Raw genomic sequence first — 13,823 nt, 5'->3', positions numbered from 1 at the left:
CACACCAGGTTCTGTTACCTAGAATCCTTTACAAACCTCAAAATTTGGCAAGAAAACACTTTTTCCTCACATTTCGGTGATAGAAAGTTCTGGAATCTGAGAGGAGCCACAAATTTCCTTCCACCCAGCATTCCCCCAAGTCTCCTGATAAAAATGGTACCTCACTTGTGTCAGTATTCCTAGTGCCTGCGAAAGGGAATGCCCCAAAACATGATGTGGACACATCAAAATTATCAAATACAAAACTACCTGTTTTTGCAGAGGCACCTGCGTATTTGGTCCTGGGCTCAGCAGCCACATGGGGAAGCCTACCAAACCCAAAAAGTTCTGAAAACTAGACACCTGAGGGAGTCCAGGGAGGTGTGACTTACGTGGATCCCCCAGTGTTTTCTTACCCAGAATCCTCAGCAAACCTCAAATGTAGGTAAAAAATCAAATTTTCCCCACATTTCTGTGTGGGATCACTGCACCAGCACAACTTTCCTACCACCCAACGTTCTCCTCAGGTTTGTGATAAAAATGATACCTCACTTGTGTAGGTGGGCCCAAGTGCCTGTGGCAGGGAAGAGCCAAAAACATGTCAAATGAGTGGGAACCAGAGTGGGTCCAAAAGGGCAATTTAAAAAAAAAAAGTTTTTAGGCTGACAAATGGGGCAGAATTTTTATTAGTATAGATGCGACAATGCTGGGTGGTAGGAATTTTGTAGATTCCTGCAGATTCTGGAAGGTTCCATCACAAAAATGTGGGAAAAATGTGTGATTTCCAACAAAGTTGGAGGTTTGCAGGGCATTGTGAGTAAGAAAATGGTGCAAGATGCATGTGAAGCCCACCACCCTAGACACACCCAGATGTTTAGCTTACAGATGTGTCTAGGTCTCGTAGATTTTTCTACATGGCAGCGTCCCAAAGTCCAAAAAGTGCAGCCCTCATCATTCCAAGTGGGACGATTTTGCGAGTTAGACAAGCTCTCATAGCCCAAATGTAAAACCAAAACCCAAAATAATTCAAATGTCCTCTTGCTTGCCATGGGATAAGATGTTTTAGTGTGCGGGGGAGATCTAAAAGACTGTTACTCCCTTCAGTTGGGGTCGGGGCATAACCATGCCCATACTGGTTGATAGCCACCACCCTACTATTTTTTTTTTTTATTCCCTGGCATCTAGTAGGCTTTCTGCGCCCCCCCCCCAAACCAGAGAGTGGATCAGGGGTGATTGCCCCAACTGCCCATCGGTGGGCAGAACAACTTTGGCCCCATTTATTTGGTGTGGAGTTATGGGAATACCCCCACCCTCTTTTTTTGGAAAAATAAAATAAAATCTTCCCTTGTGACTGTGGGGGGGGGGGCAGATGAGCCTTTCAAACGTAGGCCGATCTGCCCCCATGGGGGGCAGAAATGGCCTAAAAACAATCCCCCCCCCCACACCCTCAGGGAAGCGATCCTTGTCTAAGGGGTCGCTCCCCTTATCAGTGTAAACAAAAACCCAAAATAAACTGGTGTTGAGTGGCTTCTGCCCCCCCCCTGGGGGCAGAGCTGCCTAATTAATATAGGCCAGTCTGCCCCCAGGGGTGGCAGAAAAGGCCTAATAAAAAAATTACCCCTGGGGAGCGACCCTTGCCTAAGGTGTTGCTCCCCTTTTAAACATAAATAAAAAACATTAAAAAATCCCTGGTGTCTAATGGTTTCTCTCCCTCCCGGGGGCAGAGTGGCCTTATTACGAAAGGCCGATCTGCCCCCCTGGGCGTGGGTGGGGGCAGAAATGGCCTTAAAATAATCCCCTCCCCCCAGGAGCGACCCTTGCCCAAGGGGTCGCTCCCCTCATGTCAATAACACACATAAAGAAACATAAACAAAAAATCCCTGGTGTTTAGTGGGCATTTCTGCAGCCCAATCGCTTCACTATCGGGCTGCAGAAATGCTCAGAGAGATATCAACGGAAAGGAAAAGCCTTTACTTTGATGCCTCTCCCGCCCCCAGCACATGATTGGGGGCGAGGATGGAAGGGGCAGCGATTTCCCTTCCATCCCTGCCCCTGGGAGGGGGCTGCCTTGCCACTGGTGGGAGCGCTAGCGCTTTCCCCGAGGGCTCATAGCAGGACGTAACGGTTACATCCTCGGCACCCGAGTGGTGCAAACGAGGATGTAACCGTTACGTCCTGGGCACCTAAGGGGTTAACTCCTTTAGGTATCTAAATTGATAGTTAATTACAAATCACAACAGTGTCACACCTTGTGGCATTTCTTGGTGGGAATGGAGGGTAATGGTGGTATTACGGATGCCATAAGCTTTTTGCTTTTCTTTGTTCCTTTGACCTACTGGGGAAAAACAATTACTACAATGGCTGGCAGCAGCTCAGTAATGCACAGCCTAGATTTGTCTGTATTAAAATCTTCCCAGAGATGACATTCCCCTCCTGCTCCACTTATGTAACACAGCTCTGTTCCAGAAGAGACAATGTGTAATGAGAAGTCAGCTTTAGTTATTTTTGAGGTTCATATTTTAATGATTCAAACACCAAACATTGGTAGATGCAGAATCCTTTTCTGCCTTCAGCTTGCTTCATCCTGAAGTAACTTTTTATTTGGACAAAAGAGGACATTTAAACTGCTTACAGTACTGTCTCACTGTTTTACTATGATTTGAACTTTTGTAAATGGATGAGAAAATGTCCGGCCTGTTCATGCCACTCAAAATGATGCATATACCTCCGTTTAGTATCTAGAGGATTCGTTTCATGATCTCACCCATGTGAGATCATATTCTGAAAGGAAATTCTATGACTATTGTCCTGCTTTCATGCAGGACTTTGTCTTAATTGTAGAAATGAATATCAGACCCCATGCCAACCCATATATTTTGTATCATATAATATCTAATAATAATAAAATCAAATTCCAATAGTAATTGAATTCATCGCCATTTTATGTTTTAATTATAAACACAATGGTTTTCCAAAAACATTATTTTTCAAACTTACCAGTCTCATTGACCTAAGAACATAAAACAACAGACTGTCATAGCTATTATACACTATCTGAACAATACTAGCCCTAATACGCACACTGCAGTACGGAAACATGCCATTCCTCTATTTCATATTCATTGTATTCACAGTTTCTGAAAAGTTGCATGTTTGTGTCTGTGACAGAAATAATTGTTTGTTGTTTGTTCAAAAGTAAAGAAATCAATTTAAATGGCTGCCTAAACATTTTTGGGAATCCCAGGGTTTTTGAAGAGTATATAATATTCATAGGCTGTATTAGTCGAATCTGCCATCCAGCAGAGGAAGAGGGGGAAGTCACAATGGTGTCTAAAATAGAGAGTGTACCAATGTTTCAAGGCTTTGAGCATATTCACTTTGACAGCACTGGTAGGCCAAGGATGGGCCAGTTGTCTAATCAAACCTCCCATCAAATAACAGGGAACTTCTGGACGACTGGATAGTCATGCCCACTGTTCCCAATGGCAAATACCAGGCATATTCACTAGTAAAGTTATTATTTGTTCAAACTGTAACTTTGTACCACAAAGCAGTTTGATTTGCATGAACATCACAATACAGAGCTTCACAGGACTTTAAAAAAAATCAAATAAATACACAGTCATATTCTCATGCATATCTCCAACATGTTAGTGTTTCATATACATAGTATATGTTGACATTGACTTCTGCATGTGATTTGTTAGTTTGCATCACTTCCTAGTGCTGCTTTGGGATATCTCTCTGAAACCTGGCTTTGCTAATCTCTGGTCTGGCTTGCTTTAAAAGGACCCTCTTTCTAACCATGCACCTGATTGAAAACGCTCATCTTGGAATGGTCTTTGGAGACTCTAGAATTTAGACATTCAAACGCTATATCCTCTCTTCCTGTGGCATCCTCCTGTGTTCAGTGTTAGATAGTTCCTAAATTTTAGGACTATTAGTGAAGGTAAAATAATTTGCTGTCAAACATAGAAATAGGAAAAACAGTAACCCAGCAGAAACATATGCATGTTTATAATTAACTAAATTAACTAAATTCCATTTTATAGAAAGTTTTCATTGGAGCCTTAGGGTTTATGAGGTATCAGACCACCCCGGAGCGTGCCACCTATGCCAGGCTTTTTGAAGAGTATATAAAGTTATAGATCGAATTAGGAGCAAACTCCCATCCACACCGAGAAAGATGAGAAGTAAAATTTGTGGAAAAATTTGAGATCTGAGAACATAACAAGGCCCCAGGAATAGGCTAGGGCATTCTTGATTAAGCATCTCATATGGTACCCCTTGCCAGCCATGATGACACTGGTGGTCAAACAATGCTCCTATACTCTACCAGGATCATATCCTGCTTTTAAAGTAGGAAAATGTCTGCAAAAGCCGTTCAGGAGAATGGCAGCCAGTGAAGCTCACAAGACACAATGGTGATACAATAGCAGACTTTTCATGCGCGCCTCTTAGGATTCAGATGTCTTTCTATCAATTATTTATGGTTTGGTAAGTAGAGTAAGGTAGGATCAAGAAACAAAACCCAGAAGCACTTTCTGTTCCCCTTCTACCTGTGAGGACTTTAGGGTGGGAATGATTTTTCGAATACAAAGCAAATATATTTTTCAGTGCTCTGCACAGCTTACTTTATTTGGTAAGAATGCCATGAATAGCATACCCATACTTTACCATATGCCACCTTTCAAAACTTAAAGGCCTCTCTGAATTTAATGACTAACATGTAAATTATCTCTAGATAATGCGCATGTGCTTGTCATCTTTGTGGCATCTTGTGTTTTTTGGTTATGTGACATCTGCATTTTCAAAGTGCAGGCATATGCACTCAGAGGAGTGTTTGATAACCAAAGAAGGGGATGTATGCAGCTCTAAAGCCAGGAATTTCAGTTTCACAACTAAAATGAATTGTTTTTCTTAAGCCACTGCTTATATTACGGTGCACTCTGTACCTTTTTATTGTGGCGACTCAAAGCACCTTTTTTTTTTTTTTTAGTTAAATGTATTGTTTAACTTTTCCCTTCATTTTAACACAAAGACTGCAGTCGAGGCAGAGATCTCCATATGGTAGAGTATAGAAAAAAGAAGGTTTATTGAACTTGAAGATTTCTCCACCCCTCCTCCTCTAAACCTCTAAGCAACAATAGCAGAAATAACATTACAAAAGTAATCTGCAATAGCATACCTATGACACGTGCACCGTGTGGGGCTACATTGGTCAACATGTGCTCCTGTAGGGAACAGAGCGCAGGCATGGATCAGACCCTTCTTACTCCCAAGAAATCACAATCATTAGCGACTGGATGTCCGTGTTCAATTGTGTCTTGCATGTCAATTTTACAGACTTCCTGGCATCTGCCTTGTTGTCATGTGTATAGTGCTCTTTATTGAGTTGCCCCACTTCATGCAGCACCTCCATCTTGGCTCTCAATTTCGCTGGCCAAGGCTGGTGGCGCTTCACCTGCTCCCCATCACCATTGTCCAACTCTGCCCATAGTGCCCGGGCTTTCCTTGGGCCTCTGCTGTGTTGTTGCTTACTCCCTCACTGGTGATCCCTAAGAGCATGCATGCCTCCCCCAAGATCTTCACATGGTGCATCTGGTTGTTTAACTCAAAGATGAGTCAGAAGGGGTATATGCAGCCAGTCATATAGGCAAGATGTCTCTTCCACATTTTAGGATTGTGGCTGCCAGGTCATAAACTATTTTCAATTGCATTGGCCTATTTACTTGTTTAAATGGTAGATCATAGTATTGCTTCTCCAAGGAGAGAATTCTGTTGCCTTAATGATGTTTTTCTTCGGATTGGTCATCTGCTCTCATACCCAGATCCTGCACATCTTTCTGTAGCAGAGATTGGACTGTGCATCACTTCTGATCATGCGTATCTCCTCCTAAATTTTAAGTAGGAAGTGTTGAGGAACTGTTACACAGTCACTATGGGTGGTCTATTCTGGTGCCACCTCAGGGGAATCCTTATGAAAATCAGGTGTCTGCCTATTCTCAGTCAGAGGGGTCACCGTCCAATGATTTCCCAGTTGCGGAGTATTCTTACTGCCCTTCCCAGCTGTCTCTGCATTTACAGTCCAGGCAAATTCTGTTTGTTTGTATGGGTAGTCCTACATTGCATGAGTGAATTGTGGTTGCATGCTGTACACAAAGCAGTTTGATCTGGTGCATTTGGCCCCTCATCAAATCTGGTTTATACTTCTGTCTTCTGCTAAATACTCTCCGGTCCTGATACTGACCTGGTTTCTTGTGCAAGGTTGAAACTCCATCAACAGCCACCTGGCATTAAAGACATTTGTGATACTTATCTGCACAGCACCATACATACTTTCATGAACTTTGCCAATTATAACTGCTCTCTATATTGAATGTTATGCATTCTTCCACTGTTCTTATTTCAGTTTTCATGTCTGAGCACTTTCCTCACACCGCATTCACTATCAGCACCGTATTTCTACTTTATAGGCTGAGTGAATGCTTTTTTCTATTATTGACTATTCATGAAGTGTTTATATTGTGTCCTGTAAAAAGTTATATTTATATACCCAATCTTTCTGAAGTCATCATATTTGGTGACATCCCCACTCTGCTTTTTCACATTCCATGAAATTTCAAATACACTGAGGGTATTTCTTAGACTATTCTCTTCCTTATAATAGTGAATCTTTTGTGGACACTGTTGATTACATGCATGACAACCTCACAGGGCTTGACATTTGAACCACCCCCTCTCAGTGAAATGATAGCAAATGGCATTTAATTCCCATTGACCATGATAAGGTCCCGAAAAGTTGACAGTATGGAAATATGGTTCACAGTACATGTGCTTTGCAAGGAGTTTGGACTTCTAAGTGACATTCTTTAAAGGATTTTGGTGCCAAAGGTGCCCTCCATCCAGGTTCACTTGACCTGTAAGGCAATCCGGCAGTGCCTGAAGCGCTGGTCTAACAGGTCAATTTGTTGGCTGTATTTCTTGACTAGTTGTGGGCCTGTTTTATGGTCTCCTGGGCAGTTTTTTACTGCCAATTTCCCTGTTATTAAAACCAACATTGCTTTCGGTAAGCTAATATGCATGCAGTCTTCTAGACCTGGCAAAACCTTTAAGCAGCTTGTCTGTACACGTTCAAGACCATCTCAAATATGGGGTAGCCTTTTTAGCTTTCTAATTCACTAATGGGGGACATTTTGGTGCCCGGGGCTGTTACCTATCCCAGTCGGACCCTGCTCTCCTCTGTTCGCCCATGGGTGCTAGGGGCTGAGGAGGTGGCTTATATGAAAGTGGATGGACAGCGGGGGTGCTAGAGCCTATTGTGGTAACTTGTATGAACGTTATAGGATCTGGGTGGGATGCTGTGATCCCTGGCATTCCAAAATTATGCTCTTGTAAATCATAACTATCTCTGCTATTGGTCTGTTTGCTAAGTTAGGGAGCTGCGTTTGCACAGCATCATGTCAGTGAATATGTGTGTTTGGGTAACCAACAAAAGGTTTGGGATAAACCCATAACTCTAACTTACACAATATGCTCACATAGCAATTCTGTTCCGGGCTTACAAGCTGTTTCCATTGAGGTTTTTCGTGGCAACATGGCATCTGGACATATTTTAATGCATGACAATGAGAAGTCTGTCTTTTATATTAAGATGAGCCCTTTGCTGTCGTAGGCAGTAACAAAAGGGCTCAGTGACTGCCGCACCGCTGGGGTCTAAATGTTGTACAACCAGTGCCCTCAAAGGGCATGCAAGGAGAACATAGAGCATCTGATGTTTGAGCTCATGGGCGCTCTGGGAAGAATGGATCGATAAAGGCCTCTGTGTGCTTCTCTTTTCCTTCAGAGCACAAAAACCGCCTCCGAGCCTCCTCTGGCCCCTCCTGTTTCAGAAGAGGAAGATGAAGAGGATGAAGAGGAGGAAGACGACAATGAGCCGCCACCTGTCATTGCACCTAGGCCCGAGCATACAAAATCCGTAAGTAAGACCACTTCTGCTGCCAGCTGTTGCACCTGTTGTAAATCAGTTGTATCGTCACTGTGATATGATGTGTGATAGGCTAGCCTGTTGCCATGGTTTTGTAAAGCGTACAACTCCCTTTTTGGCCAAAGGAGAAATGTTGGCGTTTTGTGGTAATGTTGACCTGTTGTTTTTTTTATTTTTTTTTATTCTGACTAGATTATATTTGCTCCATTTGTGATGGAGGATCCCATTCTCCAAACGCAAAATAAGCCCCCTCGTTACAAATTATCTCCTGCAAAACTCCCTTATGAAACTTCGAGTGCCGCCAGACGCGATCCTGTCACTCTTGCTACTCACCCCTCAGCAAGAAACCACTGGGACCGGTTTTAAATGAGCAATTGTTTAGCAATGTGCAGGAGATGCGCACCAGTATCAAAGAGCGCCTGCATCTGGTGTCGTCTATAGTCTGAGGCTCTACCTGTTTATTTGGTGTCCTCCATATTTCACAAAGGTGTGTATGTCTTGCCTTGTCAGCTTGGTGAGACTTCTTGCTATATCATCCTGATGAAGGTTATTTTTGCCTTGTTAGCCTAGGCAGGCTTCTTTGCCGATTTGATCTTTGGCTCAATCAAGCATCCAAAAAGGAAGCACCCTTCATTATTTCCGACTCCCAATGCATAACTACGGTGCCCGGCCGTCTTAAGCATCTTTCAGCTTTATCTCCGACCCAAAATATCACTTCACATCTCAGCAATAATTATTGTCTTCTAACATCTAATAAAAACTCTTGGTCACATGTTTAGGTCCTGGTCTTTGAATTTTTGATAAACGAGTGCTACAAAAAATATCCAGTAGCAAGTTCCGAATGACAAATGACCTATCGAGCCTTTTTACTGGTCATGTCATTACCATGGAACCCTCTCACCAACAAAAATAAGTTACTCTTGCTGTTGTGTGCATGACGCCTGCCTCATTTATATAATTGCAGGTAACATTTATATAATTCCACATCCCTTTCAATTTCAAGCCCTTCCAACTCTAGCCATTTTAACTCTCCAACCAGAGCCAAAAAGGAGCACATCTGTCCTTGGCCGTGACAACCCAACAACAAAAACCTGAAACGGCCCCAAAATGTTGGCATTTTATTGTCTACCACTTCTGTCTATCTCTCAGTTTACCAGTCTTTGGGTAAAAGTTCAGTATTTTTTTTTTCAAGTGTTACCCAGGAAATTAGGAGGAACGTCTCATCCATAATGGCTCTCTGGTCAGTTGCGCTTCCTTATTTGCCTTATGTTGTTGCAGTTCACTCTTCTCGTTTTTTTATGTATTGTACCACCGAGATGGTTGAACATGGTCTAAATCTCAATGAATTTTGTGATGTGGTTTGGTACCCTTTTAGCTGGCCTTCAATATTTCAACTACAATAATAAGTAAAACGATTATGAATTATGTGCCAGTGATTTTACTTTTGTAGTTGGTATGCAAAAAACCTTTGGAAAGGTATCCCACCCTCAAATGTACTTAAAAGGCATACAATAAGTGGACATTTATAGACATTTATGAGAGGGGGCTAGTGAATTTTCCCATTAAAATCCCTCTTCCATGCTCTCACTTCATTTAAACGTGAGGCATAGACGTATATCCCATCATCATGGCGTGTTCCTGGTCCTCAGCCTACTGCCAGGCGCACTCCGTAAGAGTATTGGGAAACAGGAGGGCTGGCCTATTGACAGCCATGGGTCAGACCGCTTAGAGGTGGTGATAGCTCCTGCCCTACTGTCAAGGCATTGTCGGCCCCAGATCCAAAATAGCTAGGTAATCCTAGAATTTACCATTGCCTGGTCAGGAAGGGACCCTCCTAAACAAGAGGGTACCATGGGAAGTCCTCAAGCTCACTGGGGAACCTAATCTGTGGTGGAACGGGAAATCAGTAATGTGGAAGCAGTGCCACTCTTGACTACCATTGCCCCTTAGTGGTCTGCCTCATTCCTAATTTGGGAGTAAAGACTTCTGCTGACCTTGGGATGGGGCAAATTGAGTATCTGGCCAAAACTGAATCTCACCCCAACTACTTTAGTGAGCTGTTATGTATATATAATTAATGTTTCAGGCCTCATAGTTTCTAGGGAAAGAGGATGCAGCCGCAGGAATGCTTTGAACTCTACTTTTATCAGCCCCATTGGTCATAAACATGCCATTGATTACCACAAATCCATTCATAAATTGGCAGTGTTCTGGTGTTAGGCAATTCCTCTTCGACTGTAAAATCTGCCACCAGTTTTCTGAAAAGCAGGGGTTTTGTGGGACTGTTGAGTTTTTGCACGGTCTACTTGATAACGTATCCCTCTCTTCTTCGTGGCCCCTGGCCTTTAAAGGACAACGTATGGCAACAGCAGTTTCATTGTATAAGCGAGTGGTTGAATGGAGGTCTAATTTGCAGTGAAGGCCTCATTCTAGGCTTTCACTGCAGTGAAAAGGGAATTCCACAAACCATGTCTGCCTTTTGATTACTCAGTAGGTGAGCTATTTGCCATTCAGTGCCCAGCTCCATTACCCATTCCTAGATTAGTTCAACTAGCACTGGTAAATGGACTAGCTTGATCATTGTGCTACACTGTGCTTAGTGTTGTACTGTGACTTGGTCTAGGATTACAAAAGTACATCGAGTCAAAAGGAAACTTTGTTGACAATTCCAAGTAGAGCTATTGTTTCTATAAAGTGAGGTAAGGCAATGCCATTGTGGCGACACGAAGTGGTTGTGCTGAATTACTGACCAAAAACTAGCCTTTTAAAGTGTACGAGAAGCGCTTGAAGAAGCAAAATTATATTTTGTCTGATGACTGAGACTCCTGAAACCGTTCCTGATCCTAGCCTTTCACTTACCGCTTCAGTACATTCTAGCACTTGCAGTCTTAGTTTATGTCAACTTAATTTACTGGACTATCATATCTGAAAGGAGTGATTTAAAAATGGAACATCAGGGACTGGAAAAGTTTGTCCTTGTTACACTGTCTTATCATAATCCTAACCAGTTGCTACATCTGCTCCTCATGTTAGATCTTACCACCTTATATTAATTATTTTGTGTATATGAAGTAAGTCAATGCTCCCACAGGGTGTTAAATAACCTGACAGATCAGCCAAAATGTAGCTTGGATGGAAAGTTCCATTAATGTAAAGGTACTAAATAGAAGTTCCAAATGTGCCCACTTTAGGAATGTTTGTGGGGTAACGGTTTAAATGTCTTTAATGGGTAGAATTGTGTCCCCACTGTCTGTGAACTTAATTACCCTTTATTTTCTTCTGGCATGCCAGCATTTTAACTGTGCAGTAACCATGGTGTCTTACAGATCTACACACGCTCTGTAATTGAACCCATTGCTTTACCAGCACCAACAAAGGAGGCGACAACGTCGCCGGTGACCACTCAGCCTGAAAACACCTCAACCACAAGCACTTTGTACAGAAATACAGACCGACAACGAAAGAAGTCCAAAATGACAGATGAGGAGATCTTAGAGAAACTAAGTAAGTTCTTGTTTTTTTGGTCATTACAGTGCTTTGCTTAATGTATGTTGTGATACATGGGTCATTTGACCCGGGACAGTGGAGGGCTTCATAGAGAAACTGAGACTGCATACGTGTTTCACCAGTAACACACATGCAGTGACACCAAGGGGAAAATGTTTTCAAAGCAATGGATAACCTGCACACTTCATTATGATTGACACAGGCGTAGCTAAGATTTAAGCATCAGTGGCACTGCGAACAGGGATGTGAGGGTTCCACCACTCCCGGGTGATCTCAGTCCAGCAATACCTTCTCTAGGATGGGTGGCGTGGGAGAGTAGCCCATTCTCCTTCCTCCCAGGAGAGCCATGGTGCCACATCTATGGGAGTACATAGCTTACTGATGTAATAATCAGGGCCACTAGAGTTATAAGGTTCTGCAGTATAATTAAGGATTTGGTGCACTGCCACATAATCACCTATCTGCTGTGTAATGTTCCAGATTTCGACAAAAAGAATTGTTTCAAACTTAAATGGATCAACAAGTGCTTAAACACCACATGTGATGCAGCACAGTGGCAAATCCTTTGCAAAGCCAACTCGTCACGTTTCAGTTGTAGAACTTCCCCCAGAGAGCATATTATTCTTTGTAAATGAATGCACGAAGTACATTGAATGGTAGCTACATTTATTTTAATTTATAGTTTGAGATCATACTACCTTTCATCCCAAATTGAATGTTGAAAAGTGGAAGATGCTTTTAATAATTTGAAGCTATTGCTAAATGTCAAATTAATATAATAGACAATTCAGCGAACAGTAGAGAATCGTAAGGTTAAATCGCATATCAAGCTCTTCATTGAAGATGTTATTGGGGTGGACTGGGTGATATTGTCTGTGATACAACCAGAGGCAAGTGTGAAACTGCAAATTTGTGTTTATTCAGTTGAAGGGCTTATCTTGGTGCTTTTGCATGTTGCTTTTTGTTGTCACTTTATTTTCTATGGGGCTGCCATGATACTTGATGTAGAACATTGGTGTTATATGCCCCATGAGATTTCTAATAAATAACATCCTCATGGGGTGTTCGATCTGATATTGTAGCAGGGAAGCCATCAAGTTGTGACTGAGGCTATAGTACTTGCAAACTGATGCCTTAATTAGGCTAACAGAGTAATTTTGCAACCGATCAATCACTTTGTCAGAAAGTGTCCTACTGAAGCCTTTTTTAGGTCTTGCCTAGACTGCTCATGTGCTGTCTCTTCCAGACGTTTTGTATCAGTGGGCTTAGATGCTAGATGCCAGCCACTCGGTTGGCTTAATTGTTACTCTCATTTGTTTGCTTCTTACTCGTCAGCTGCCTTCCTACCGTTCATAGGTTTGTCCCTGTCCTGGAGCATGGACAAGTGGTGTTTTCTTCATTGGGGTGTAGTGGTTTTGACCTGCCCCCTCTGTTGCACCCACATGAATTGCCACTAACCAAAAGTGCTAAATTGACATAGATCATTAACTGCAGCGTGTGGTATGTTTTTTTCAGATGTCTGGGTAGGGCAGGGTGTGGCTAATCCTGCTGATTGGCAATCAGCAGCTAAATCCTGGTGCACATGTCGGGTTGGACAGAACTGTGGTCAAACAGACATGCATACTTTAGGCATCTTGAACCCGTGCTGCTAATGGGAAAGCACCACACAGCTGCCCCAGTCTCCTTTGGAGCAACGGGTTCACTAGCTCACACCAATCCTTGCTTTGCTCTCATTCTGTTTACTAGTAAAAACAGCCTGAGAACAAGGCACTGATTGGTTGTTTTTAAAGCAGTGAGTTCAGACTGGTCTGTCTCTACACTGACGAAGACGAGTCTTCAGGAGGAAGTGTGGTGTAGGATTACTATAGAACATGGCCAATCACTGTATGGTTTTATTTTTAAGCCTTGCAATGATTGGTCATGCTTCAGTTTCTCGCAGAGTCACATGATTAATTTCCCCACGGACTTGAAAAGAAAGCAGAATAGCAGATTATTTTTCGTGTTGTCTTCACTGCCCAGTGTGTGTGTGCTTCTAGGCCCTGGTGACCAGTGGTGAGTAGCTCTTTTCTGGTATTATTTTGGCACCTTGCTGAAAGTTGGTGTAGGTGTTGTGAGAGCCCTAACTTGAGAAGATAATGCAGATAGATTTGACAATGAGGGTATTCGTCATCACCTTTCTGCGTAACATTTTATTTTTTAATTTTATAGAGGGTGAAGTCGACCTGAAGGTATTGGAGAGATTTATATGAGCATCAGTTCGCAGTTACATTACACAGTAATTCTTTTTTGTAGACGCGGGGAGATTAAGTGATTTGCCCAGCAAATCGGGGTGTTGAGCTGATGCTGAAAC

General features: G+C 42.6%; 1 protein-coding gene across 2 annotated transcripts in view; it reads left to right on the top strand.

Moving 5' to 3' along the window:
- PAK3 (p21 (RAC1) activated kinase 3) overlaps positions 1-13,823 on the top strand; it is a 314,354-nt gene that overhangs the window by 181,778 nt on the left and 118,753 nt on the right. For both annotated transcript variants that reach the window (XM_069211402.1, XM_069211392.1), the window contains 2 exons: positions 7,826-7,957; positions 11,293-11,470. In XM_069211402.1, the coding sequence (XP_069067503.1) occupies positions 7,826-7,957; positions 11,293-11,470 (310 nt within the window). The remainder of the gene's footprint in view (positions 1-7,825; positions 7,958-11,292; positions 11,471-13,823) is intronic.

This window comes from Pleurodeles waltl, chromosome 2_1, assembly GCF_031143425.1.
Source record: "Pleurodeles waltl isolate 20211129_DDA chromosome 2_1, aPleWal1.hap1.20221129, whole genome shotgun sequence".
In the NCBI taxonomy this organism is placed as follows: domain Eukaryota; kingdom Metazoa; phylum Chordata; class Amphibia; order Caudata; family Salamandridae; genus Pleurodeles; species Pleurodeles waltl.
Note: the sequence above shows the minus strand (reverse complement) of the source record. Positions and strands in the feature narration are given on the sequence as shown.